Source organism: Rhinatrema bivittatum, chromosome 8, assembly GCF_901001135.1.
Source record: "Rhinatrema bivittatum chromosome 8, aRhiBiv1.1, whole genome shotgun sequence".
NCBI lineage: Eukaryota > Metazoa > Chordata > Amphibia > Gymnophiona > Rhinatrematidae > Rhinatrema > Rhinatrema bivittatum.
In genome coordinates this window covers 39456015-39483256 of record NC_042622.1, presented here as the reverse complement: position 1 = coordinate 39483256, position 27242 = coordinate 39456015, and the positions used below count along the sequence as shown (strand labels likewise).

Here is a 27242-nt window from a genome sequence, read left to right as displayed (position 1 = left end):
CAAGAGTTATATGGGAATTAAGAGCCATACTGGGGATCGTGGAGGAGGAAAGGTCCTGCTGGGGGGACTAGGAGAGAGAGACTCCTTATTTTGGGGGGTCATGGGGTAGAGAAGAGCCCTGAAAGGGTTTATGGAGGAGGAAGAGATCTGCTGGGAGTTTCCAGGGAAAATTAATCACGGGCAAGGGTCTATGTATGAGAACAGACCAAAACTTAGGGAAGATCAAGCTATGTTCCTTTATTTGCTCTGCTTGTCCAGAAGCCGTGTGCAGCTCAGTATCGCTGGTTAAGTTTCATCTTCCATCATCTCATCCCTTACTAAGTTCAGAGAAGGTAATGTTCTTTTGTTTGTGCTCTTTGCTTTCAAATGCTCTGTTTAACCAATTCTTTTTTTTCTCTGCTTTGGAGTTCCCCGATAAAAGGGAATAGTGAAATTATTTGTCATACTTCCAGCAACCAACATCTGCAATATTCATGTATAACAGAATAGGCAACATGTTATCTTATTTCTATTCTCATCAATGATTTTTCTCATGGGGCAGAGTTTCCAAATCGGTTTATTTTGCGCATACCTTGACACGAATGAAATAAGTCGGGGGTATGTTGACTATCATCTCAATCTCTCAAATTTCCTGCTAATGCCCTTAATACTTGCATGGTGCCAAAATGAGCACTTCCTTCTGGACTTCATAGGATGTAAAATATACAGGCAACATGTCTAGATACTCCTTAAAGCTCTTTCCAGTGGTGCCAAATACAACTGAGATCATTTCTGTATCTTTCTGCCATATTTGCAATCGTCTCTGATTGCATCATTTGCTACTTAAGGATCTTCTCTATCCATAGTTTATTTGATTTATATTCCACTTTTTCAGATACTTCAAAGCGGATTACATTCAGGTACTGTAAGTATTTCTCTGTCCCCAGAGGGCTCACAATCTAAGGTTGCACCATATGGTCCACAAAATAGTTGCTTGGTACTGACTCTATCAGCAATGCTGTTCTTGTTCATTTCTCCTTTACCACAATATCTGGTTTTCTTGCATCAAGCTTTTAATCAGTTGGAAAACCATGACTGGGATATAGTTATATCAGGCTGCAATCGATTCAGGAAGGACTGAGTAGGAAGAAAGGGAGGAGGTGTGGCATTATATAGAAAAAACAATATTGAAGCAACAGAATTGCAGGGCTTACGAGGTAAGGAGGAGGCACTGTGGGTTAATCTGGCAAGAGGGAATGGAACATTTATTATATTGGTGTAATATCCAGACCTCCATCACAGACAGAAGAAATAGATAAGAGATTTAACGGAGGAGAGTCACAAAATTGCTATGAAATGGGAGGTGCTATTGCTCAGGGATTTCAATCTGCCGGATGTTGACTGGAACTTCTAGACTGCAGTGTCTTTTAGAAGCAGGGACATCCTGGATCGTCTGCAGGCAGAATTCTTCCATCAACTGGTAATGGAACCCACACCGGAGGAGGCAATACTAGATCTGGTGCTTACCAATGGAGATGGCACTTCTGATGGTGTAGTGAGCAATCATCTGGGTCCAGTGATCACCACACGGTGTGGTTCTGGATTAGAGTGCAGGAGATGAAGGTTCATTCAAAAACTGGCTTTGTTAAAATGGGGAGAGTACCTCAAGGATTTGTTAGCCAAATAGAAAAGTCTAGGATAAGCAGAAGAGCAGCTGGCAAAACGAAAAGGAGATATTATCCTCTTTCGTTAGGAAAGAGGACAAAGCGGCCACGATGGGTTTTCTAAAGAAGTAGCTGAAAAGGTGAGGAAGAAAAGGTTTGCGTTCATAAACTACAAGAGCTCGCGGAAAGAGGAAGACAGGCGACAATATCTGGAAGAGCTGGGAGAAGCTGGGAAGGTACTCAGGAATACAAAGATGCAAATGTAAGAAAAAAGGAGAAAAATTATGGGGGGAGGAGAAGACACATTATAGATAGGAAGAAGTGCAAGAGTGGCATTGTGAGATTTAGAAGTGAAGGGGAGGAATCTGAGGAGGTTAATGAGAAAAAAAACCAAATTGCTTAAACAAATTCCTGTTTGGTGTTCACTGTGGAAGGGCCAAGAGCAGGATCACAACATATGAACACATAGGACTGAGAGAAAAGGAAATCTCAATCAATTTTCAGAAAAGTGTGCGCATGAGGAGCTACTAAAACTTAACATAAATAAAGCGATTGGGCTAGATGAGATACTAGGTTACTCCTCCAGACCACTCTGGATAATTTGTCCTGGATATTCAGTGGGAGAAATCAGATACCTTTAAACTAGGGATGTGCAGGGTCTAAAAATGTGTTTTGGTTTGTTAATTCATTTCATAGGTCATAGTCATTCAATAGGTTCATTTAAAACAAAAATGATTTTTTTTTGTTTTACATTGAAATCAATGGGGAAAGGCCCCATTGATTTCAAGGTAAACAAAAAACAGGCCTCGACCCAGACCAATGCCAGGGCCCAGTGCGAGGCTAGGTCCCATTGCCAAGACACAGAACTTGGCCCATGCCTAGGCTTAGACCCAACACTGGGGCTCGGCCAAGGTCAGGTCTCATTGCTGAGGACCGAGCCTGGGACTAAGCTTACACCTGACACCGGACTCATCCAAGGCCAGGTCTCAGTCATCGAGGCCCAGTCCTAAGCCTAAGGCCTAGGCCTGGGTCGAATTCTGGGCCCGGCTGAAGCTGGGTACTGTTGCTGAGGCCTGAGTCTGGGCCTAGCCTGAGGCTGGGTCCCAAGCGCCAAGACCTGGGTCAGACATCAGGGCCAGGCTGAGGCTGGGTCTCTGCCATGGTCCTGGTCTAAACCCGACACTGCAGCCTGGACCAAGGATGGGTCCTGATTGCTGAGGCCTAGGACCAGGTCCAACACTGGGGACTAAGTCCTATTGCTGAGGCCTGAGCCTGGGTGTAGATCCAATGCCAAGGTCCAGCCCAAGGTTGGGTCCCGGATGCCAAGGCCTGGGCCTAATGATAGGGCCCAGTCAAGGCCAGGTACTGTTGCAGAGGCCCGGGATTAACTTAGGCCCAGAGTCCAGACCTAGGCTAGTCTTGGGCCATGAAACCCAGGAAGAGGCCCTCTGGTATCTTCTTTCTTGTTCTCCAACCTGGAGAACATGCCACAGTGATTGCTTTGGAGCCGGGCCTAGGCGTCATTGTCTAGGACCCCTCCTCGGATCTGGCCCCGGCATCGGGTCTTGGCCTCAGCAACAGGATTTGGCCATGGTTGGGCTCCAGCTCTGGACTTGAACCTAGGCTTGGGCCTCAGGGACAGGACCTAGCCTCATGCTATGCTCCAGGGATAGGACTAGGCTGAGGCCTGGTTCTGTTGCAGGCCTGTTTGTTTTAATTCATGAATATAAAAATACCTGAAACTTTTCAAGATGTTTTCATCTAAGGCTAATTTTTGGTTTGTATCATTTGTATGAACCGAAAATGACCTCATTTCTGGCATTTTGCCCATTTGTTTAAAAAGAATGCACATCCCTATTTTAAAACTAACTGGCAATTTTTTGAATATCACCGGTTATAAACTTATCCGACTAAAGTTAGATGGATAACTATAATGTTTTCCAGCTATATTCAAAAGAACATAGCCAATTAAGTGGTGAAATGAGGCTTTAAAAGAAAAAAGACTGCAGGCCTACTGGCCCTAACATGGCCTCCTCCTCCCTTCCATGCTGTTATGACATTAGTGTAGTGTAGGTGTGTTAGGGAGGTGCGTCACTCCCCACTGACAGGAGCTGTGAAGCTCTAGAAAAGTACTACACCTACGTGACACAGTGGGCAGAAGGTAATCATCTCCCCATGGAGTGGTGCCAGTGCGCCTTATCCCTCAACAGGGAAACTGCCAGAAGGGAAGAAGAGTTCCTGCTCAGTGAAGATGGCTGGGCACTAGGGAAGACACTGACCGAGTCTTACGGGGAGGAAAATGAATAGGAGAAGAGGAGCCTGGGATTCCAAGGGCTGCTGAGAGAAGTGATCCTCTGCAAGTTCTGAATCTGAGGAGCTGAACACAGAGGGGGCATTCTTCAGAGCTTGAGGGGGGGTCTAAAGAAGAAACAGCCTACCCTGGGAACGACCAAAGAGTTGCCGACTGACCCCACAAATCAGCCAGAGGCTCAACTAAGAGAAAGATGTGAGAGAGGAAGGTCTGTTCACCCAAAAGGAACTGGGAGGGCCTTGAGAGGAAGGGTGACTTCCCTGTTTGGAAAAGTCTGTGGAGTGTGAGAAAAGACTGAGATTTACTTTTGTACTCTGGACATTTTTTGGACTTTAACTGCTCATCAGTGCCAGTAAAGACTTTTATGTTGACCAGGAGTGCTGAGTGTCAGCTCTGGAGTGCCTGGACTCTTTGAAAAGTAAGTCTTCTCCCCCCTGTGCAGGAGCCCTGGGAAGTTATGGGGCTTTGTGTGGTCCGTGACCTTCCCCACATGCCCCAGTGCCCAGGAGCTGACCGGGACATGGGTTTTTCTGGGTTGGCTATGAACCATTTTGTCCCCAATCCATTATTCTGTGCTATAATTATCAATCCCCCATCTTCAGGTCTAAGCTCAACTCTTCTTAACCATTCCCGCGTCAGGGTTTCTGAAGCAATTCTCTCCGTATTTCCCAGTATAGTTCCGCGTGTTTCACAACTGATTTTTCTTGTTTGCTGGTCAGATGATTTAAAGAGCTTTTTCTCTTGTTTTTCAAACTCTGTTGCCTCTTTCCCATCATTTGCTGGCAAACTCTCATTCAGTCCCTCCACTTGCCAAAACAACCATCCAAGCTTAAGGATTGAGACCAATTTTGGCCCTTTACGTTCATCCTTCACCATTTTGGAGCATTAAGACCTGTTGATCCTATTAGGTGTGCCTGAATGCTTGTAACAGTAGTTCCCTCAGGGAGAAGGCCCATATTGCCTTTAGCTTCTGCAGTGTACAGTCTTGGCATACATTGATTCTTAGAGGTTACTTGGTGTGCAAGTGTGTTCTCCTGTCCAGTGAAATTGGAAGTGATTGGGGGAGGGAGAAGGCTCTTGGTGCAATTCAAGAAAAATAAATTAGCATGCCTATAACAGGATTTAAATTTAAAGCCGACTCAACGTTAAGCCCCATTTATTTTTTATGTACCCTCAGTTTTTGAAAAAAAAAAAAAAAGAAGAGAGAAATCTAATTTCAGATTCTGCAACATCATCCTTCGAAATCCAGGTACACAATTATCTTCAATTCAGTTTAATATTATTATTATTATTTTTTTAAACTTGTGAGCCTATTTCCTCCCCCGCTGAAATACAAATGTTGGATCAGGCCGGTCAGGTGCACCAGTGGCACTGCCACGTGGAAGGTTCCGGGTTTGAGCCTTGAATTAGGTCTTCCACTCGGGGGTTGGAGATGCTGAAGGTTTGGCCAGGGGGTGGGTCGGGTTGCATTCCCTGGGGGGTGGGGAAGGTGTTGTGGTCATTGCTTAAGGGTGGGGCCTAAGTTGCAGGCATGGATTGTGACAAAAAAAAAAATTCAGTCCAAGTGGGGGTGGGGTGGGGCGGGGAGGGGCACCCCAAGCAGTGTCACGGCCTCCCTCCCTCCCTCCTCCTCACTTTAGTGCTGGGCCTGGGACTCCTGTCAGCTTAAAGCCCTTTGCACAACAGGCTCCTCTCCCCACCCTCCCACTTACTCAACGCGTCTCCCTGCTTAGGCTCCCACTCCATTTCTCCATTAGCCACAAATCCCCACATGTCTTTTGTCTTCTTAGCAGCTGGGTAGGTTTTTTTTTTTTTCTTTTTTAAGAAACTTTTTTATTTGTAGTAATCATTTTCAATTTTATTACCTCAAGAAACAAAAACTCTTAAGAGGAAGGCGAACAAGCAAAAAAAGCAATCACCACCCAAGAAGTTGCAGGCATTATAAACACAGGAGAACCCAAACTCAGTGGAAAGTAACTACCCCAAAATGGTGAAGAAAAAGAAGAAAATAAGAGGAGGAGAGGCTATTAATTCATTCTAAGAGGATTCAAGGTAGAGAGGAGGCCTGTGAACTCTGGCATACAACCCAGATCTGGCCTCAGTGACAGTCTTATCACTTAAAAACCAAGAAAACTGCCCGGGGGTCAGGAAAAAATAGGGAAACATTCACAAGTTTTTGTTTATTTTAGGGTCAGCAATTGCCGGACTTCGGATGACACTGCCAGGCCCAGTTATAGTTCCCAGTGCATGGTGTTTGTATTTTGAAACAACAAACACTCCTTCCAACCCCTTTCCCCACCCAGTCGCCTCTCTGCAAAAGCCACACTTGGAAACTTCAGTTGTGGTCGCCATGAGATTCAGAGTGGATTGGGGGAAGGGATGCGTGCATCAGCTTTCTCTCTTCCCTGTCTCCCCCCCAATTCTCTCACATACTTTCCCCCCCCAACTCCATCTCCAGGGATAAGCCCAGGCACACCCCTGCCCCGGGATTAACCCCACCACTCTTCCCCTCCCTAGGAACAGGCACAGGGGATTTGGGTCTGAATCTTAATCAGAAGAGAACAGCCCTCTGCTTCCTACTGCAGTCCCTCCCCTACTTCGAAGCCTGCAGGGAATAGTACAGGGGGAGGGAGGTGAGGTAGAGGCTGGAGCAGAGAAGAGCCCCTCCGCTTCCTAATCCAGCCCCTCCCCTCCTGTTTTACAGGCAACAGGAGGGAATTTGGAGTGAACAGAGCAGAACAGATGAATGAAGAGCTACTCTGCTCCCTAATCTAGCCCCTCCCCTCTTGTTATCTCTCCCTAGGCAGTTTACAGAAATAAAGACCAGCACTTCCAGGCAGATCAGCCCACTGGGGAATACCCAATCACCTGATAAGGCAAGCCACCCATGCTTAGCGGCCAGATTGAAGACCCATGATTATGGGGTTCCAGAAGGATCCTTACTGCATGTTGCATGGCCTCTGGCTGCTAGCCCACAACCGTCACTGCAATGGGTGGGGGAGGGGAAGTTCATATAAAATAGAAGAAAACAATTTCCAGGTAGTTGGGAATGAAGGCTCATGGCACCAGATCCAAAATGTGAAACCAATAGAGGTCAAAATACAAAGGAGCAAGAGGAAACTGCCAGGTCAAAAAAAAAAAAAAGGTTTGGTTTTCAGATAATTTTTTCTGTTAGTTCGAATACTTACTATATAAGTAGGAAGCAAGCATTCATATTAGGATTAGAAGTGTGATGGAATCACCATTGTATCCCTATTCACAAGTTAATATTTCAAGGCATTTTGGGTGGGGGGAGACCCTGGGATGTCCTTGATCTGAAGGTTTATGAAGAGAAATGTTGATTGGTCCTGCAGTACTGCTGGATGACCACTGGATGGCATCGGACATAGTGCTGAACTGTGGATTGTGTTGTGTTATTGCAATGGTTTAACTTGAATGTTATTAAGAGTTCTGGTTTGTAGGGGAGTGGCCTAGCGAAGGTACAAATCCTGGGTCAATTTGGCAGGAGTTACCCTTTCTGAGTATGGCATGAGGAGGAGAGGGACCTCCAGGATGTAAGGAGCTGAAGTAGCCAGCCCCTAGGCTGGTGGGCCTGGGAAACCTCCCAGTATGGTGGATGATCCTGCAGGGTCTTTTACCCTCAAGGGAAGAGGCCCGAAGCCGAGAGTGTGAAGAAGAGGGAGCTAAGAGGACAGGAGGTTGCTCCTATAGGAGGAGTGTCCAAAAAGGACCAGAGCATGGAGAATACTGGGGAGACTGGCTTAATGCTGGAAAGGTGAAGTCAAGATGACCAAGCAGAAGGGTTGAGTGTTTGATGGGACCACAGTGGAGTAACTTTTGTGGGACTTCGAGTGTAGCTAGCACCTACTGGCCTTATGAGGGACAGGGTTCATTGAGGGGAAGGTGGTATAACCCCCCCTGACCAGTCTACATCAATGCATCCTATCCCACTACCTCTTGCTGGGACCACGTTGCCATTTGCATGCCCCCTTTAGAACCCACCAAACAAATTAGAGAGACTGACGTTAGTAAAACGGGTCAGATCCTCCTGCCCTGTTACAGAAATTTTGTTGTGCTAGGGGCCTTTGCAACTTCCTGGCACTGCATCTGTGATACCATCTACGTAGGAGCCTCTGAAGAAGACGGGGTATCAGGGACTATCACACAATCATAATTATACAAGCGGAAGGAAGACAATGGGCATTTTTTACCGGACAGGCATGTTGGCTGCATCTGGGTCCAGCGCGGTGATGACTCCAATCACTGATCCCACATGAATGTCCTCCTGAACTTCCATCACATTCCAGGGGGGCTGGAACTCGGGGGGCTCATCCACATCCATCACGGTCACCATGACAATGGTCTGGTCTCGGAATGTACCCAGGTCCACAAACCTTGGGTCCACAAACTTATTTAGGGCTTCCACCACCACCGTGTGGACTTTTTTTGCTTCAAAGTCCAGGGGCTGAAAAATAAGAATGAACAAATTCTTTTCAACACAGCATCTTGTTAGTGCCTCCAAACTTACTAAATCCTGCTGATGCAGCCAACCTCATCTTCAGACCCGAACCCTCCCCACCATCCCCCTCCCTAACCAGCACCACTATTCCAGAAGCCCAGAATCCACAGCCATGTCTCATTCCCTCCGGAATCAGCACCGCTTATCATCCCCTTGAGAAACAGATCCTTAGAACCAGAACCCTCCAGAACTAACAACACCCCCCCACACACACACAATACACCCTCCAGAAGCAATATCCCTCGAAAACGGACCTTTCTAAAGCATACTCGTCAGCACCCCTACCCTCTGCCCTACAGATCTAGCGCTCATCAAAGGTTTCACCTTACCCTGCCAGAAGCAGGAGACAGAACAGGGAAGAAATAGGCACACACCCAGATACACTTGTACATGTCAAATGGCTCCTTTCTTGCTATTCCAAGCAGCCTTCTCTTCTTTTATGACCAAAGGGAGGTTCGTGCTGAACAGGCACAAACTTTAAGGGGGTAAATTTTCAGAGGCTTAGCTGGGAATTACGCAAGAAAAAACAAGGGTTTGGCAGAGAGAATGGCCGAATCCATTCTAAAGTGGACTTTCAGCTGCCTAAAGGTATGAGCATACGTTCAGTTGCTTTATATAGGGGCGATCCTGAGGGGGGGAGGGGGGCCTGTAACTTGGTTGGGGGAGAAAACTATGTACATACATAGGGAGGTACCAGAACTGACAATGAGCACCAAATGATTTATGAGGGATTCCTAACAAACTTAGCTAAACCACAAATTGTCCCATACATAGGGAGGGACATTTTCACATGGGTACACTTGTGCTTACCAGTGTCAAAATATGCAGACTGAACCCCCCCGCAACTCAAGAGGAGATAAAAGGGGAGGAGGTTGGGTTGGGAGGAGGGAATTCCCGCATTCCCTCAGCAGCCTGGATTTTCAGGGGGGGGGGGGAAGTCTGCGGGGCATTTTCTTTTGCGAACGAGCTTGTGGGCCCCGCGGGTACAAGCTCTGCAGGCGGCGTACAAATCACCCCTAAATCTTCCAAAACATCTGCGCGTTGCTAACACCAGACCTTTACGCCCTCGCTGGAGACGGCGTAAAGTGCGTACATAACCTTCCCCCTCCCCCCACCAACCCGAAAACCTGATGTAAAAACACGGGCACTCTGCGTTTGAGAGATGAGGTTAGTTTGTGCAGGCTGAGGAGTTGTACGCACACGCGACTGGATGCCTTAGTGAAAACGTAAGGCCTTTTTCTAGCTCTTAATGCAAAAAAAAAACAAAAAAAAAAAAAAACAAAGTTCAAAATGGCGTTATAATAACGTAAAACAGAAAACGTGCCTGTGCAAGTTCCCCCATGCCAGGTGTGATATTTGTTTCCTCTGTTTTATTCATGCTGGTGGCACAGATTAGCGGGGCATCTAATTCGTCCTCATGGAAATAAGCTTTCCTTCTAAATGGAGAAAATTGTTTGCGAGCAGGAGTTTGCGGTTACACATTCTTTAACGGTACACAGCGCGTCCTCTGGCGCTCTCTCTCTCTCTCTCTGTGTCTACCTTTTGGATAGTAATAATCGCTTCCTGGGTGTTGCCGTCCGTGGTGACTTTGAAAGCTCCCGTACCCTCCTCGTCTTTGATCTGGTAGGTCATGTCTGTGTTCTCCCCCTGGTCCCAGTCCTCCGCTTTCACCCTCCCTACGACGGTACCCAGGGGAGCCGACTCCTCGGTGCTAAACTGGTACATCTCTGGGAGACAAGAGAAAAAAAAAAAAAAGGTTTAGTAAGGAGCAAGGGGACGAGTGGGGGTTCGCTCTGGGAGGGTAGGGATGGTGGGAAGAAGGGGGTCTGAGCAAACACAACGGTCTTCCAGCGACAGAGCAGGGGTAGACAACTAGGCCGGGTGAGTGCTTGGGCTCATTGCACGGGCACCACAATTTGCCTAAACTGTAAAGGTTTTCCACCCCTCCCCCTCCCTGTAAAATGATCTTTTGGGGCATAAAAAAAAAGAAAAGAGATTGAATTTTCTGCAGCTGGGATTTAAACGGGGTGTGAAATCTGCCTGGAACGTCTGTAGCCAGGATGACCTGGAAGCTGCTTTGCAACTGGGTTAGGAGTATCAGATTACCGTGGAATTGGCCTCAATAGCTTCCTTCAATGAGGGATATTGAATCTGATCCCATGTGCCCAGACCCAATGGGAGACTTAAAGACCTTTTCTAATGACTTTAGATACGCATCAGCTCTCAATTACATTAGCAATTAATAACTGTTTTGGGTTTTTGTTTTTTTTTGGAGTGTCCCCTGAGGCTTCTGGGCAGAGAGCCGGAGAGCGAGGCAGAGACAGCCTGGCTGAGGGACAGACTTCCGAGCGGGGACGCGGAAGACAGCACGCAGAGGAGTGGGACAAGTGGTGGGTTTTTCTTTGTTTTGTGGGCGAGAGGTCTGGGGGTTAGCGCAATGCACAGAGTGAGAGGGATAATGCTCCTAGCGGTCAATAGCCGGGTCCTGATGTCAGTTATTAGAGAAAAGCATAATATCCACTAAGATTAATGTTAGGACGTATTATTAAAAATGAGCGTTCAAGAGAGAGGATCTGTTTTATGGTTTGCTCTTAGGCTGCTATGGACATTTACACATTAATGGTCTGTGGGATCCACAGGATTATCTATGGGGATTAATGCGGGGTGCAGCCCAAGCCTGCCGCTCAATATCTCCAGATAAAGTTATGCACGTAGCTTTATCCGGCTAAGTAAGGACAGCCCTTTTTCCCCACCAGACTTATGTGATAACTTTATCTGGTCAGCACCGAGACTTTTTTTTAAATGTGTGCATAAGTTAAGCGCACAAATGTTACCTGCTAAGTCGGAGTGGGTGTCGGGAGGGACATTTCAACCCTGAAGATTTATCTGGCTAGCTCCCACCATTAGCCATGCAACTGTTTTTGAATATTGACCCCATGGAATCTGATGGCAGATAAAGACCGTCAGGCCTTATCCAGTCTGGTGCAACTTTCTCTTCACTGCTTCACAGCTAGGGATCCTCTCCCCTCATCCCAGGCTCTCCTGAATTATGTTACCTTTTTTTTTTGGGGGGAACAGTGATTGGAAGACAAGAAACAGAAATGTTTTGAGAAATAAATATCAGATTGCCTGGGAGGACTAAATGGGGAAGCTGTGATGTCCGAGTGGTGGTTGTTTATTACAGGGTTAATTTTCAAACACCTGGTCAGGAGCCAGGCTGGCAAAAAAAGGGGGTTACGTGGGCAGAATGACCGACTCCATTTAAGAGGATTTTCAGAGGGCTAAGAATATTCACTTTTTTTGCCACAATATAAAGAGGTGGTCACGGTGAGTGGGGGTGGGGGATGGAGTGGAACTTGGTTAGGGGAGAAAAGTAGTCATACGATTAAAGTTTCAAAAACCTGCACGTGCATGCTCCCCCTTTTAGGATGACCTGCGGTGTGCACATGCTTTCTGTCTACATAACAACCCGGTCCTTCAAACGTAAGCAGTGTGGGTGGTTTGCATTTGAGGGTCAGAGAGGTTTGTGTAGACTTTCTCAGTTTGACAGCTTATTGAAAATGTACCTCTAAATGTCTAAACACATTTCACTGAGATTACAGAGCTCAAGATTGACAGAAAATCGCACCAGTTATATTTGAAAGGTTCATGTGCAGAGGAGTGCAACACACCTTTGCACCATCTAACAATTCTACATTACACAGTTGCTAGAGTTGAAGCCTCTACAAGCGACGCCATCAGACTTGTGCAAATTCAATCCCTTTGTGAATCAAATTTGTGCACGGACATTACAGACAGACTAAGTCTGGAATGTCCGTGCACAGATTTGTCTGTATTTTTGTTCTTGACATTATCTAAACAGTTTCAGAGCAATGCCCTCAAACAGCCAAGAGAATCAAAGATTAACTCACACACTTGGGATCTACCTCATGTCGCTGGCCAAATACATATCTGAACTACACCTGAATCACAGTGAATGCTGCATGTTTTCTGCTTGTGGCTACCATCTGGGCTTCCTCACTTGGAGAGCCCTCAGAGAGATGGATGCCTTCTTACTCTGAGGGAATCGAGGTGGATTGTCATTCACGTCTGTGATCACTATGGTAACCGTGGTGGACCCCGATAACCCGCCCATCTGGCCAGCCATATCCGTCGCCCGGATGACCACTTCATAACGATCCTGAGTCTCTCGGTCCAAATTGGCAACAGCTGTCCTGATCACACCTACGAAAAGGGATATGAAAACAGCAAATCAGAATCCGAGAACTTTAGATGAGAAAGAATTAAATCAAGAGTTCCCCACTAGGTAGTGCGGAAGATCCCTTCCAATCCTGCCTCACTTTACTCCCACCTTACCAGACCCTCACAGGTGTTCCAGACTGGAAAAATATTGTTTTTAGGTGACAAATCTTTTTCCAGTTCACAAAATCACAAAGCCATTAAATAAGTTTTGTTAGCATAGAACGAGAAATCGGAAAAACCAAGGTGGAGTCAGACAGACGAGAAGAATTTTTAACAGTAAAGCAGAACTTTGCACGCATGCACTATAACGAAGGGAAACATCCTGCAAGCTAAACGAGGTGCAAGCTGAGGAAACCAAGGACTGAGAGAGGTTACAAAGGAAAAACTCCGCTAAACGCAATTCCCTTTCAAGCTGTTTTCCATTGCCTAGCTCCATTTCAATAAACAGTTCTGGGAAGCTACGTTAAAGCAACAGTACTGATAAAAAAAAAAAAAAAAGAAACTCTTTCAATAAATCTGTCATCAATTAAAATGGTTTAGAGATGCCTCTTTTATTTCTAATTGTAGTTTTATTGCGGCAGAGAAAATAAATATTTGAAGGTATTTTGTTTATTAAAATAAGGGGCGCATCCTACATAACATCCGTTGGTAACATTGTCTACACTGCCACTTCTAAAATATTATAGCATAAAATTCTTCCATTTTTTTCCACTAGATCTTAAATCAAAACTTAACAATAATGAACATCAGATAGCAGCCCTGACAGAACAGTGTTTTTACATCAGTGTGAATTTCAGGGGTCATTTTCAAAGCCATTTACATGCATAAAACAATTTTTATGTGCAGAAATGACTCATTCAGTAATTGCCTAGAGTTTGTGCAGTTGAAGCATGCACAGAATGCTATTTTCCGCATGCTTTTAACCCGGACTATACAGAGGGTTTTTTTAAGGGGTGGAGTCTGGGCGGGGTTAGGTTTGATGGACACACCCACACGTACCTTTAAATTGGTGGAAAATCCATTTAGGCAGATCCAGCCATTCTACCCTGTACCCTCCAATTTTACCTGGGTAATTACAGACTAAAGCTTTGAAAACGTACCTCATAATGGGAGGTGTGCACCTAAAGGCTGGCCCAGTCAGGCCAGGAGAAAATATTCAGATTAGAGGCCTCCAGGAAGCAGATAAAACCAGGATGAATACACGAGTAAATTACTCTCTGGGCCTTTTCAAAGGGTGAACAGAGGGCATTAATGGAACATGGATGACGCCCCAAATAACGTTTTTCACAAGTTGTATCCGATACCTCCCTTTCACGAGAGCTGCTAACTGGGAAAATCTGAATGTCTGCCACTCTTCAGCCAAGAGAGGCTGAAAACTGTGTGGGCGGTGCATCGACCTCAAAGCTTGCACAAACACAAGAAAGACATAAGTGTACAGTGGAGGAGGGAACTGGCCTTTCGGTCCACCTCCTTTAGCCACGAGACCAAATATTTAGAATATTTACGGTTAGGAGTGGCAGCAAACTTTTCACTGCAGGCATTTCCTATGTTTTTTGCCATCTAACTATAACTCCCAGGTATGCATTCTTGGTTCTGCTGTCAAATAATCGGGAAGTTTCTGATGATCACGTTATCAGGCCACAGGGGCAAATTATTTTATATCCTTTTCTAAAAATTCCTCCACCCCATTATGCTATGTTTATGCAGACCAGTATACTGCCATGCTGAGCCTTACCAAAAAGCTAGGCCAGTATAACCCTGATTCATGAAATGTGTGAGTGCAGCATAAACAGCTGAAGAATGACCACTGGGAAAGAGATTAAAAAAAAACATACCGTACGGTCATAATAAAAAAGGCCCTGTAAAGTACAAACACTGAAATATCTTTGGAGAACGCAGAATTTGTGGAACAATATCAGAGGGAAGAAAAGTATGAAGCAAGTCGAAAACTTTAGGACAGTTGGTGATATCTATACAATGTATACATACATCATCAGACTCTGCAAAGACCTGACGACTCCGATGTCAGGTGACAGTGGTAGCTGCCAGGCCAGTCGTCATGCACGTAGGAAGTGTACCCGGCAGGCAGGCATGCACATGGGGGACACTTTTGGAAATGGATGCTGGCGCTGAGAGTGGCATTGAGTGCTTGGCACTGGTAAAAGGCATTTTCATAATTTTCCAGATTGAATACTAAGGCAGTTTTTGTTTTGACTGGATTGTACTCAAAAGTCGTGGAGTTTCAGACTCCCAGAGTTCATTCAGCTACATGTAAAAATTATGAATCACACAGCAAGCAGTGACAGTGTCAGGGGGTCCATGGACATGTAGCAGGGCTGGATAGAAAAAAAAGATGTTGACAGAGCAGTTTGCATCTAACAGGCCTCTTTTTCTAGCAGAATCCCTCTTTAATAGACTAGATAATTATGTGTGGATTTCAGCTTGATGAGCTGATGATTGCTCCCTGTAGCAGGTTTGTTCTTTCCAGTTAATGAACTTCATGGAAGGATATTAAGATCAAAACCAGCTCTCTAGAATTCACTGACTGACATGCGATTCCATTGGCTGATTCCAGACTAAAATGAGCTGGCATTGGTTAATTCCAGGCTGCCTCGGGAAAGCCATTTTTAAATCCAGAATGGCATGACGAGGTCTCATTGAATGACTCCAGACTGTCCTGAGACAGTGGCTGAGGACGATAGTCAACATAAGGATGTATGCCATTGTTTACAGCCCAATCGCATCGCTCAGAGTATCAAAGAATCTGGCTTTGCCGCATTGTCCATCCTGCAGATTATTTGCTTAGTTCTATGGAGACCAGTTCTGCGTCATTCTTGTGATGGGATCATATCGGCCTTGCTGCTGTTATTTGCATCATTGTGTGCACACAAACTGCAAAATTAGGGCAATTTAACAGATTTTTGCCTTGAAGCAAACAGCTGTATCAAACCGTCTGTTACACCACGGCTCACCTCGTGCCACAGACACGTCCCACTTTACATGACCAGCAGCCTCTAAAACTCAGCCTTCATCCTCATGGCACTACTTTCTTGTTCTTAATTAGACATGTAAATTTTTAAATTCTCCAGCGTGGCCCTTGTTAACCTCCTCCTAAATGCCAGGCTGTCCTATGTAAGAAGACTGAAAGAGAAGCCCTGGAAGCATGGCATGAGCTCCTCCGATGAGAGGAGCTGTGTGGCGTGCTGTGCGCTGAACAAATGGGAATGTCAATCACGCAGCCATGGCTCCAAGAAACGCAAGAGGCATTTTATATGAGATTAATAGAGCGGAGTCACCTTTCACAGTTCTGCCATTTTACAAGGGCTTAAAGCTGTTTCACGACCTCTTTGCAACACTCATCCCTTCGCCTGCCCTTTGGGGATTCTAATTAAGGTGATTACTGTTGTTGTGACATCCTGCTGCCCTTTGCTCTCTCTCTCTCTCTCTCTCTCTCTCTCTCTCTCTCTCTCTCTCTCTCGGCTTTACTGCAGGACCCCAAAGAAGACCTCTGTGAATCAGGGCTCTGTTTGCAGAGAGAGCCAGAGCTGAAATCCTGGCACTGAGAGATGAGAAGCATGCATGCCTCTAACCCCCTCATTCAGAAAGGGTGAATCCCCGTATATACGCAGCACTTTAAAAGAACGAGTATCCCAGCACTGGATGCCAGTATTGCGCGTGTAAACCGACTGAAATCTGCTAACGCATGCTCCGGCAACATAAATTCTGGAGCTATTTTGTACTCCTCAAATTCACAGTGCTAGGATTCATGCTTCTTTAAACGTTCAGGGTCAGGATCCATACGATATAATTCAGTTAGATATATTAAATGTGATTGCCTAGTATGCCTACTGCCCAAATAATGGCTAGAACAAAAGGTTATGGCAGGCCAAGCAAATCTCCACTGAAATATTTCTTTCTGCTCGCAGCGTTGTGATTTCTAAACAAATCTAACATTGGTACCTTTAAAGTGGCCGCCTTGTGTAAAAAAAAAAAAAAAAAACCCACAGCAACAGAATGCAGAATTCTGGATAAATCTTTCAGAAGCTGCCATCTTCAGACAACAGAATGACATTGTCCAATGACAGCGGCTCCTGAAAGAATCAGCCTTTCGTTCTAGTGCAGCAACTCAACATGTGAGGAGTTATTTTTAAACAGAAAGCGATGCAGATATGACCCAGAAGTCACAGAGCAGCCTCATATGGGCAACATGCAGCAAGCCTTAGTTTTACAAAGCGATTTTTTTTCTTGCTGGAGGCCCAAAGATCCAATCCGTTGCACTAATAGCAGAGGGAGCTGTCTCACAGAGGGCCCGGTTATCGCAAATAAATGAAAACAATGGCAAATGAAAGACCAACAAAGGCCCTTCCGGGCTGCCCAGCAGCAATTTTATGCAACGTCTACCCAAAGTCGATCAAAGTGCCTACATGGAACCCACCCCCACTCTATCCCTTTTAGTGTTGCAAGTGCCGCTCCGTGCACCGTACCCCCGTGCCTTCCAGGAAGCACGATGCAACCCTATCCCTGCAGCCGTCTCAGCGAAGGCTGCCAGTACCTTCATTACCATTCTCTTACCAGGGGAACTGTATCACTAATGCTGCAAGACACATCAGAAGGCCTGAAGCAGGGCCTGGCTAGCAGACTGGTTGCTGGTATTTGTTAGACGCAATGGCAGCGGCCGCCTCACAGAAACAGAGTCCCCTAGAGCCCAATTTTCTTTAACTTGCAACCCTGCACTAAGAGGGAGCTGAGGAAAGAGTAGGAGGGAAGGACAGAGAGTAGCATGGAGAAGGGGGCCCCTAACAAGGTGGCGGAGGGGACAACGCACCGATTGCACAAGAAGAGAGCGAAAGAATGAACTCCTCAGGGCTGCAAAGACTTTTCCTTTAATTAGTTCCTTGGATGACTTAAATACAACTATTTATGGTTCCAAAGAATTATAAAATAGAGAAAATGAAATTGTTATTTTCTATGCATCATCCAAGTGGCTTGTAATTGAATAGCTTTCTGTTAATTGCTAGAGAGGGGAGAACAACAGGAAAGAATGAGAGAGAGAGAGAGGAGACATGAGAAAAGGGAAGAGTGGATGGAATGCAAAGCATTTTATATATAACAAGAATTGTTGCTGTCACTAAAACTGTGATGAATTGGAGTGAGTGGGAGCCAGGCACGTTGGATCGTTTATCACAGGTTCTGACTATCTCATTTAGCTTCATTTATAAAAGAGCAGAACAGAGGACAGTGGCAGGAAGAAGAATCCAACGGCAGAGTAAGCCAAACAGGGGAAGGGAGGTACAAAAACAAAAGCAAAACTGATGGAAGGGATGTGTGCGCGCACTGGGGAAAGGAGTGATGAGACGGAGGTCTGTGGGAATAATGAAGGAGAGGGCAGAAAGGATAATGGGGGAGAGTGGACCAAGGCAAAGATTAAACAAAAGCGACAGAGAAGAGCGTAGGAGGCAAAACAAGGAGCAATACAGGAGAATGATGGCAGGGGCTATGGGAAGGAGACAGGGTTGTTTCCTCCGTTAGGTGAATTAGGCAATTGCCTGAAGTGCTACCATTTTGGTGGCAGCAGGAGGGGCAACTATTAGGCAGCGGAAAACAGCTGTTCTGCTTACTGTTCCAGCCCCTCCCCTCCCAGGCAGTGAACAGGAGAGGAGGGATTGAAGCTGGAGTGAACAGACCATAGAAAGGAGAGATACTCTGCTCTCTAATTTAGTTTTCCCCCCTCTTCTTCTTACTCATGCCACTTCCACTCCTGTCTGCAGGGAACAGGAGGGAAGGGGTGAGGTTAGAGTGGCCAGGAGAGCAAAGAAAAGTTCAGATTTTGTCTGCATATTTTTGGTACTAATTTGTGTTCATTTACTCTGTATATGGTGAGGGTCTGTGTGCTAAGGGTATGAAGGAGAAATGTTTTCATTATGTTTTGTTTTCTTTCATTTTGACTGGTATTTTTTATTTGTGTTTCAGTTCATTAAAGGTAAATTTTAATACCTGCGCGCGGGTGTCCAAGTGTGCGCAGTTCCCAGTGCGCACACATGGACACGCCGATTTTTATAACACGCGCGCACTGCTGCACGCATGTTATAAAATCCGCTACCCGGGTGCGCGCATGCGTGAGAGTGCCGAATCGCGTGCATAATGGGGGGGATTTTATAATATGCGCGCAGCGATGCGATAGGCCCTGTTCCCAGTTCCCTCCCAGTCTGCTCCAATAAAAGGAGCTAACTCACCTACTTTTTTTTTGTGTTTGTTTTACAACTTACCCGCTCTGCCATGCAGCAGCAGCAGGTTCGCGTGCCGGTCCGATCCCGCTCAAGCCTTTCTTTGACGTGAATCTCCCGGCATACGCGCGCATAGGGCTTTTAAAAATCGGGCCATTAATCTTTATTTCAGTTTATTTTCATTTACTGAATCAATAAAAATTCGACTTAAAAAAAACAAACAAACCCAAAAGGCAAAAAAAAGGAATCGCTACCCTATCCCTTGCCCTGGTAACAAAACAGCAAAATTAATCTCCCCAGGTCTTCTCATAAGCCCCTCACCAGAGATCTCTTAACTCCTTCCTGGAGATGGTTTCTGCCCCACTGGGTCCTGATTTGAAGATGGCACTGGCAGGCCCATTTTCGAACTGGAAACTCTGCACCTATCCGCTCTGCAGACCTTTGGAAGGAGGTAAGAAATCTCTGGAGGGGTTGGGAAGACTTACTGGGAAGGCCAGCAGGGAGGGGGAAAACATCCATTTTCCTGTTTTGGATTATCTCAGGGTATTTTTGGTTGACTTTGAAATGAAAGTCAACAAAAAAGATTCAGAGGGTTTTCTGCTTCATGTTTAAGCAAAATGCAAGTAAGTGATTCATCACATTTTTCATTTAAAAATGAATGCACATCCCTATTATGTTCTGCTTATCTGACCGAGGTTAGGTATTCTGCTATTGTGCAGTTTCTATGTAGGGATCAGCAGCAGACTAGCTTTTCCTGTTTTCCTGATGGAAGGTGTATCGGTGTTCTAGGGCCTGGTGGAGTTATCTGCAGTGCTGCATTCTCAGTATTGCTATTTAAGTTCTGGGCATTAGTGATTTTTTGGTATGGCAGATTTGCTATATAGCTTCAGAATGTCCTTTTTGAAGGGTTTTGTGTTACTTCACAAAGTTCTTGGTAATAGAGTTTGTGTCAGTGTTACTGAGGTGCCAACAGAATTTTAATTTTATTCTTATTGTGAGTAGTAATATCCTACTACAGGCCAGCCAGTCATTTCATGGATTACAAAAAGACAATGCAACATGGATTTCTTTTAATTTATAAACTTATTATCATGATTGTTGAGTTTAATTATCAAACTTTTTGAGGCGGCGGGGGGGGGGGGGGGTGTGTATGTGGAAGGGAAGAGGGTGTCATGAGGAGCCGGGCTGGAGTCAGGATACACTCCTACAGGAGCAGTACAGGACTGCATGGCTGGATTAGCATTTATTTTCTGCCTAGCCAGCCCCCTCCCCCGCAGGTTGAGCCCTTGGGTTCTGGCGGCCGGCAGGGCTTGGCTTCGATGGCTGAACATCATGGTATAAGTCAAGGCAGGCAGGACAGGCTAGATGAGCTGAGCAGGTTGGACAAGGCAGGTCAGGCAGGAGCTTGATACAGAAAAGGATGAAAGTAAACTAATTCTGAGTGGCAGGAGCTGGAGACAGAAAAGGTTGAATACCAACTCTGACTGGAGACTGGACACTAGCTCAGGCTGGGAAATAGAAATAGTGTAAAAGCTGATCCAGGGACAAGGGCAAGGATTGGGAAATAGATAAGGAACTGGACAAGGCAGCGCAAGACGGGACAAGGAATGGACAGGTCTGGACTGGACTAGACAGAACAGGCAACAATGAACAGGGAAGCCCAACAGGGCACAAGGTTGGGTATGAGAACCAGCAGGCCTGGAGGCCATAAGGTAAGGCAGAGAGGCCTAGAGAGCAAGGCAATAAGAAAATAAGAATAAGGCAAGGAGGCTTGGGAGGCCACAGAGTGAACAGGAGGTCGAGAGAGGCCACAAAGCAAGACAGAAAGCCTGCAGAGGCTGCAAGGCAAGACAGGAAGCCTGGACAGGCTGCAAAACAGGAGGCCTAGGTAGGCCGTAACAAAGACAGGAAAGTAAGAACAAGGTGGCCAGGAAAGGGAGCCAAGGGGTCTTGATGAAGAGGCATCGATGGGCTGGACTGGTTGGTTTAAGTAGTGCAGGAACTGTTGAGTCAGAGAGTCAGTGAGGAGGTGCTCAGATAGCTTGGAGCAGATATTGCTGGAGGCCTCTGCTGGTGGGGAGACATCACAGCAAGTAGAAGCAGAGCCCAGTGAAGATGCACAGTAGGAAAAACCATGACAGGAGCCTATGGGTCTAAAAGTTGTCAGAGGGTGGGTATAAGCCTGAAGGGAAATCAATATGATAAGGGAATGCAACTGCTCCCCTATGAAGAAAGTCTAAACAGATTAGTGCTTTTCAGCTTGAAGAAGAGATGTCTGAAAGGGGATATAAGAGATTTATAAACTCATGAGTGGGATGGAAAATGTAAATAGGGAGCAGTTATTTACTCTATCGAATAATACTAGGACTAGGGGACACTCCATGAAACTAATAAGTAGTGCTTTTAAAACAAATTGGAGAAATTTTTTTTTATTTTTTTTTTTTTTGCAACATACATTCAAGCTGTGGAATTTGTTGATGGTCAAGGATGTGGTCAAGACATCTAGCATAGCAAGGTTTAAAATGGGTTTGAAAAAGTTCCTGGAGGAAAAGTCCCTAAATGATTATTACCATAAATGTCCATAAATGATTATTACAGACAATACCCCTATTCTCAAGGAACTCCATTGGCTTCCCATCTCCTCCCGCATCAGATACAAAACCCTCACCATTATTCACAACTCCCTGCACAACCACAATCACTCCTGGCTTGAGGATGCTCTTCGATTCCGCTCCTCCAATCGTCCGATTAGAACCGCACTCTCAGGAACCCTCCACACCCCTTCCCTTAAATGTGCTCACCACACTTCCACCAGAGAAAGAGCCCTATCCATTGCAGGCCCCTCCCTCTGGAACACTATGCCACTTGAGCTCCGACTAGAACCATGCATTCAGAAATTCAAAACAGGGGTTAAAACATGGCTCTTTAAAATGGCCTATCCTGATCCGGATCCCATGTAGTCCCCCTGCTCCCTCTATTCCTTCAGAGAAAGAGCCGTAGTCATTAACATACTCATAGCCTTCTTCTTTATTCCTTTTAATTATCCTCTGTTTTGTCTCCCATTTTGCTGCACCTCCTTATATACCCCTTATTTCCCCTATACCCCTTCCCCTGTCTTCAAACCCTTCTTTTTCCCTATAGCAATCATTTTTACCCCATTTTATTTACCCCCTCTGCTTTCCTTTAACCCTTACTTCTCCCTATAGCAACCCTGCTAGTCTATACATAGTTGCCTTTTTGAACATATAATTTGTAATGTCATATATAATTTGTAATGTCATATATAGTACTGTATGTACTAGTTAAAGATAATGTATATTATTGTATATAATACTTTTTGTTATTATTGTATATAATACTTTTTGGAGTGTATAATTTATATAAGGTTATCCACAGTGGATAAGGTTACACACTGTCCCTTATTGAGTGTATAATTTGCAATGCTACTTATTATGTTTCCTCTGTTGTTCTCCATTAGGTACCGTTCCTTTTCTCCTCTTCCTGTTTTTCCCTCTCTTCTCTCGCCCCTTCTCTCTTCCTATCTGCTCCCTCTTCCCCCCACCCTGTTTGTTTGTAATTTCCTCCTTCAGTTATATTGTAAACCGGCATGATGTACCAACGAATTTCGATATATAAAAGCAAATAAATAAATAAATTAGCTAGGTACACTTGGGAAAGCTGGGAGTCAGCAACAAGGAATGGATCTACTCTTAAGGATCCTGCCGGGTACTTGTGATTGGCCATTAGAACCAAAATGAGGGGTAGCTACTTTAGATCTAGTCTTCAGTGGAAGATATGACCTGGTGGGTGGGAGGGAGAATATTATGTAAAACTATTGCAGTAGTACATAACTTTAAAAATGGAGACTATGAGAAAATTAGGCCTAGATTTATGAAGCTGCGTTATGGCTACAAATTGTGATAAACAGATTTATCGCACAATATCGCCATATCTCGGCAATATCGCACACTAGTTTTGCAAAAAACCACCCCTATTAAATGAACTGCCTTGTATGTGATTTACATGTATGAATTTTTGAAAATGCATGCAAAGTAGCTCTTGCATAGTTAATTCCATTCAAATAAGAAAAACATCAACCCCGTTATTTTGTTGTGAATCCAGGAGGTATAGATGAAACAACTTGGGGGCATTGGGACGCTAATGTGCATCCCAATGGTCTCGTGCAGTTTCTTAAAAGGGCCAAGCGGCCCAAATCTAGTCCCCCTCCTGAAATATGCCAATATGTCCCCCGGGGCAGATCTCCCAAGACCCTGGTTCCCCGGCCACCTTCCAAGGTGGCAGTGACCCCAAAAATAATTTTAAAAACAGCATTGAACCTGCACAGCAATGCCCTGTCCCCTTCCCAAACCTCTCCCATGTGTCTTAATACCTACCCCCACACCAAGCAATACTTCCTGCCTTCCCCCTAGCAGCAGCCCCCACCCTCTTTCTCTTCTTCCAGTCAAAATATGATCTAGTGGTCCCCCCAAACCCCTCTCTCCAACCCCTATCAGAAAAAAATGTCTGAGATAGTCTAAGGGATGCAAACTGACCCTCATCCCCAGCCCTCTCTACTTCTCAGAAGGTTCGTTGGGGTATAGGAGGTCCGGAGCATCCCCTAGTTCTGGGCCCAGTCAACACTATCTTGCAAAATGGCACCATCTGGTCATTGCCCCTATTATGTGATCATCAAGGGCAATGGTCAGTCGGTGCCATTTTGCAAACTAGCATTGACTGGGCCCAGAGCTAGGGGGCATGCTGGGCCCCCACTAAACTCTAATAAGCCTTCTATGATTTAGGGAGGGCATGAGGTGGAGATGTCAATTTGCCTTCCCCTAGAACACCAGGTTTTTTTTCTGGAAGGAGAGGCGGGGGAGGGGCTTGAGGGACAACTAGACCCCATGGATTTTTTCAGATTTTAACCAGAGGGGAGAGGGGGTGGGGTTATTGGAAGGGAGGGGGGGTTTGTTTGGTGTGAAGGGTAGGTTTTAAGAATGGGGAGGAGTTTGGGAAGGGGCAGGGCATCTCTGTGCATTTTTAATGCTGTTTTTAACATTTTTTGGGGGGGGGGGTCGCTGCTGCCTCGAAAGGTGGTGGGGGCCAAGTCTCAGGAGACCCGCCCCAGGGGGAGGGAGGAATTTTCCAATTTGGGGGGGTGATTTTAGGGCCTCGGGCCCTTCAATGCAATGGTGGCCCCACCCAAGTTGGACTGCCATAGTGTGTGAGTAGGCCCTGTTTTGCAATGCCATTTTTTTGTCACGTGTTTGTCCCGTCATATAAAATCATGTGGCAATATCACTATGATATTTTGTCAGGGAGGGGTTAAATATCATGGAGACACCACCAGTGATATTTTACCCCTCCTGCGATAAAAAAGCATAGCTTGATAAATCTCCCCTTTACTTAGAAAAAAACTGAAAGGAGCGGCAAAGATTAAAAGTTTGCATGAGTCATATTTAACCATTTTTGAAGCCCAGATAAAATGTATTCCATGTATTAAAAAAGCTGAAGGAAGAGTAAATAACTGCCAGCATGGTTTAATGGTGACATAAAGAGGGCAGTTAAAGCTAAAAAGGCATTGTTCAAAAAATGGGAAGCAGACCCAAAAAATGATAATAGAGAAGAGCATAAGGGCTGGCAAGTTAGCTGTAAAACACTAGTAAGACAGGCCAAGAAGAATTTGAGAAGCTTTCCAGTGAAGCAAAAACTAATTATACTTCTTCAAGTATATTTAAAGCAAAAAACCTGTGAGGGAGTCAGTTGGGCCACTAGATAACTGAGGGACAAAAGGGGTACTCAGAGAGGATAAGGAAATAGCAAAAAAATGTAATAAATTCTTTGTTCCAGTCTTTACTGAGGAGGATGTTGAGAATATGCCCATACCTGAAACATTCTTTAATAATGGAGATTCTGAGCAACTAAAACAAATATCTGTAACAATAGGGGATGTAATAGATCTGATTGAGAAACTAAAAAATAACAAATCACCAGGACCAGATGGCATCTAACCATTTAGTTCTTTTAGAACTAAAACATTAAATTGCTAACCTGTTTCTAATAATCTGTAATCCAGGGGTGGCTAACTCCAGTCTTTGAGAGTCATAAACAGGCCAGGTTTTTAGGATATCCACAATTAATATATTTGATATATATTTGCATACAATGGAGACAGTGCATGCAAATCTCTCTCATGCATATTCATTGTGGATATCCTGAAAACCAGGACTATTTGTGGCTCCTGAGGACCAGAGTTGGCCACCCCTGCTGTAACCTATCATTTAACACAGCTGTGATAACCGGACTGAAAGTTGGTCAGTGTAGTGCCGATTTTTAAAAAGGCCTCCATGGTTGATCCGGGAAACTGTAGACCAGTGAGCCTTATGTTGGTGCTGGGCAAAATGGTAGAAGCCTTTCTTAAAATCAAAATAATTGACTATATAGATAGATATAGCTTAATGGGGAAGAGTAAACATGGTTTTAGCAGAGAGAAGTCTTGCTTTACCAATCGTTTACATTTTTTAGATCTTGATGACTTTCCTTTCATTTTAGCTTGAGTTCATAATAGAACAAGTTGAGAAGTTACAGTCACAGAAGTACAGGATGAAGAGGCCATGGCATTCTTTACTAGCTTGACTTTCAGACTATTCACTAGCTGCAGTTGCACTGGGAGAGTGAGCTAAATCAGCGCGTGAGTGTGGTGGAACTGCACTATACTTTGCTCATTGCATGGCAGCCATAGCACAGGTCAAGCACCAGAGCTAGCATACTTTTGCTAATCAGAGGTCAGACAAATGGATGGACACAACTGGTTAAATTGCCCTTGGTGAAATGTGTCCCCTTTCACAACGGTTAAAAGTATGCAAGCTTTCACAATAAGTATACCTTTATCCGGATTAAAAAGAGTTGCTCCTGGAGATGAAGATAGGTCAGAAGGAAGCAATATGCATAGATTTTATTGACAAACGTGCACACGTTGGTCTGCCCACTTTACCTCTTGCAGAAATAGCAGGTACTTCTTTATACCCATGTAGCCCATAAACATAACTGTAGCTACAATGTCCATGAACACAAAAGCCCCATCATACTTTGCAGCTATGTGGTCTATAAAAAATTGTGCCCTTAAGGGTAGACTTTCAAAGGTTTCCCTCCTTGGCTGCTCCGATTTCGGAGTGGCCTTGGAGGGAACAGGGAAAGCCATAGGGCCTCCCCTAGGGCTCGGCGCGCACAAGGTGCACCCCTTGCGCGCGCCGACCCTGGATTTTATAACATGCACGCGGCAGCAAGCGCATGTTATAAAATCGGGTGTACATTTGTGTGCACCGGGTAGCGTGCACAAATGTACCCCGCGCGCATAAGATTAAAAATCTGCCCCTTAATATTTTAACTGTGAGACAGAAGGCTGAAAGTGCACAGACAAAAACCAGAAATGTTCACACTTCATGCAAACTAGGTATGTGGTTTTTGTTAAAAATTTGAAATTTTTTAATTTTTATTGTAAGACTTGGAAAGCGATTTATAAATTTTATAACTAAATAAAACAAAACACATGGGATAAATTCTTTTTCACTCAACACTCACTTAAGCTCTGGAATTCATAGCCAAAGGATGTTGTCAGGGAAGTTAGTTTAGCAAGAGTTTAAAAAAGGTTTGGATAAGTTCTGGAGGAGAAGTCCATAAACTATTGATCAAGCTGGCTTAGGGAATAGCCATGGCTATTACTGGCATCGGTAGCATGGGATCTATTTAAAGTTTTGTTACTTGCCAGGTGATTTCCAACAGTGGCCAAAATATAGCAAAATGATAGTTGGGAAGTGCTTGCTTTATTTTGCTGAGAAAGCGGCAATTGTGAATTGTTTGAAGAAGCGGCAGGTTTTTCACTAATATAAAGGAGTATTCAATTGAAGGCGTAGAGTACTTCTTAAGGCGGCAGCCTGTCTCAATAATTTTGCGAAGATTGTTACCATTACATTATTGTAGATAAGGTTAATGAAATACTATAAACTGAAGCCTTTTTTTTGTTTGAGAAATTATTTTAACTTTGTATATTTACAGTTTGTGGTTATGAGATGAATTTGTGGAATAGGTGTGAAAGTGTTGAATTTGATGTGTGAGATTTTTTATTTATTTAAAGATTTTTTATATACCGGGGCACGTTAAAAAACATCACCCCGGTTCACACTGTAACGTAACATAGCAACAAGCTTTACAATAGGTTAATGTCAAGCAAACAGTAAGTAACATAGCAACAAGCTTTACAATAGTTTAATGTCAAGCAAACATTAAGTAAACTAAGTCAACTCAAG

At 44.8% G+C, this 27242-nt stretch overlaps 1 protein-coding gene across 1 annotated transcript in view; it reads right to left on the bottom strand.

Moving 5' to 3' along the window:
* The window catches only part of CDH22 (cadherin 22), a 262988-nt gene that overhangs the window by 75072 nt on the left and 160674 nt on the right, over window positions 1-27242 (bottom strand). Inside the window, exons 4-6 of the mRNA XM_029612679.1 lie at window positions 12530-12697; window positions 10013-10200; window positions 8166-8419 (exon numbers count right to left, since the gene is read on the bottom strand). Of these exons, the coding sequence (XP_029468539.1) occupies window positions 8166-8419; window positions 10013-10200; window positions 12530-12697 (610 nt within the window). The remainder of the gene's footprint in view (window positions 1-8165; window positions 8420-10012; window positions 10201-12529; window positions 12698-27242) is intronic.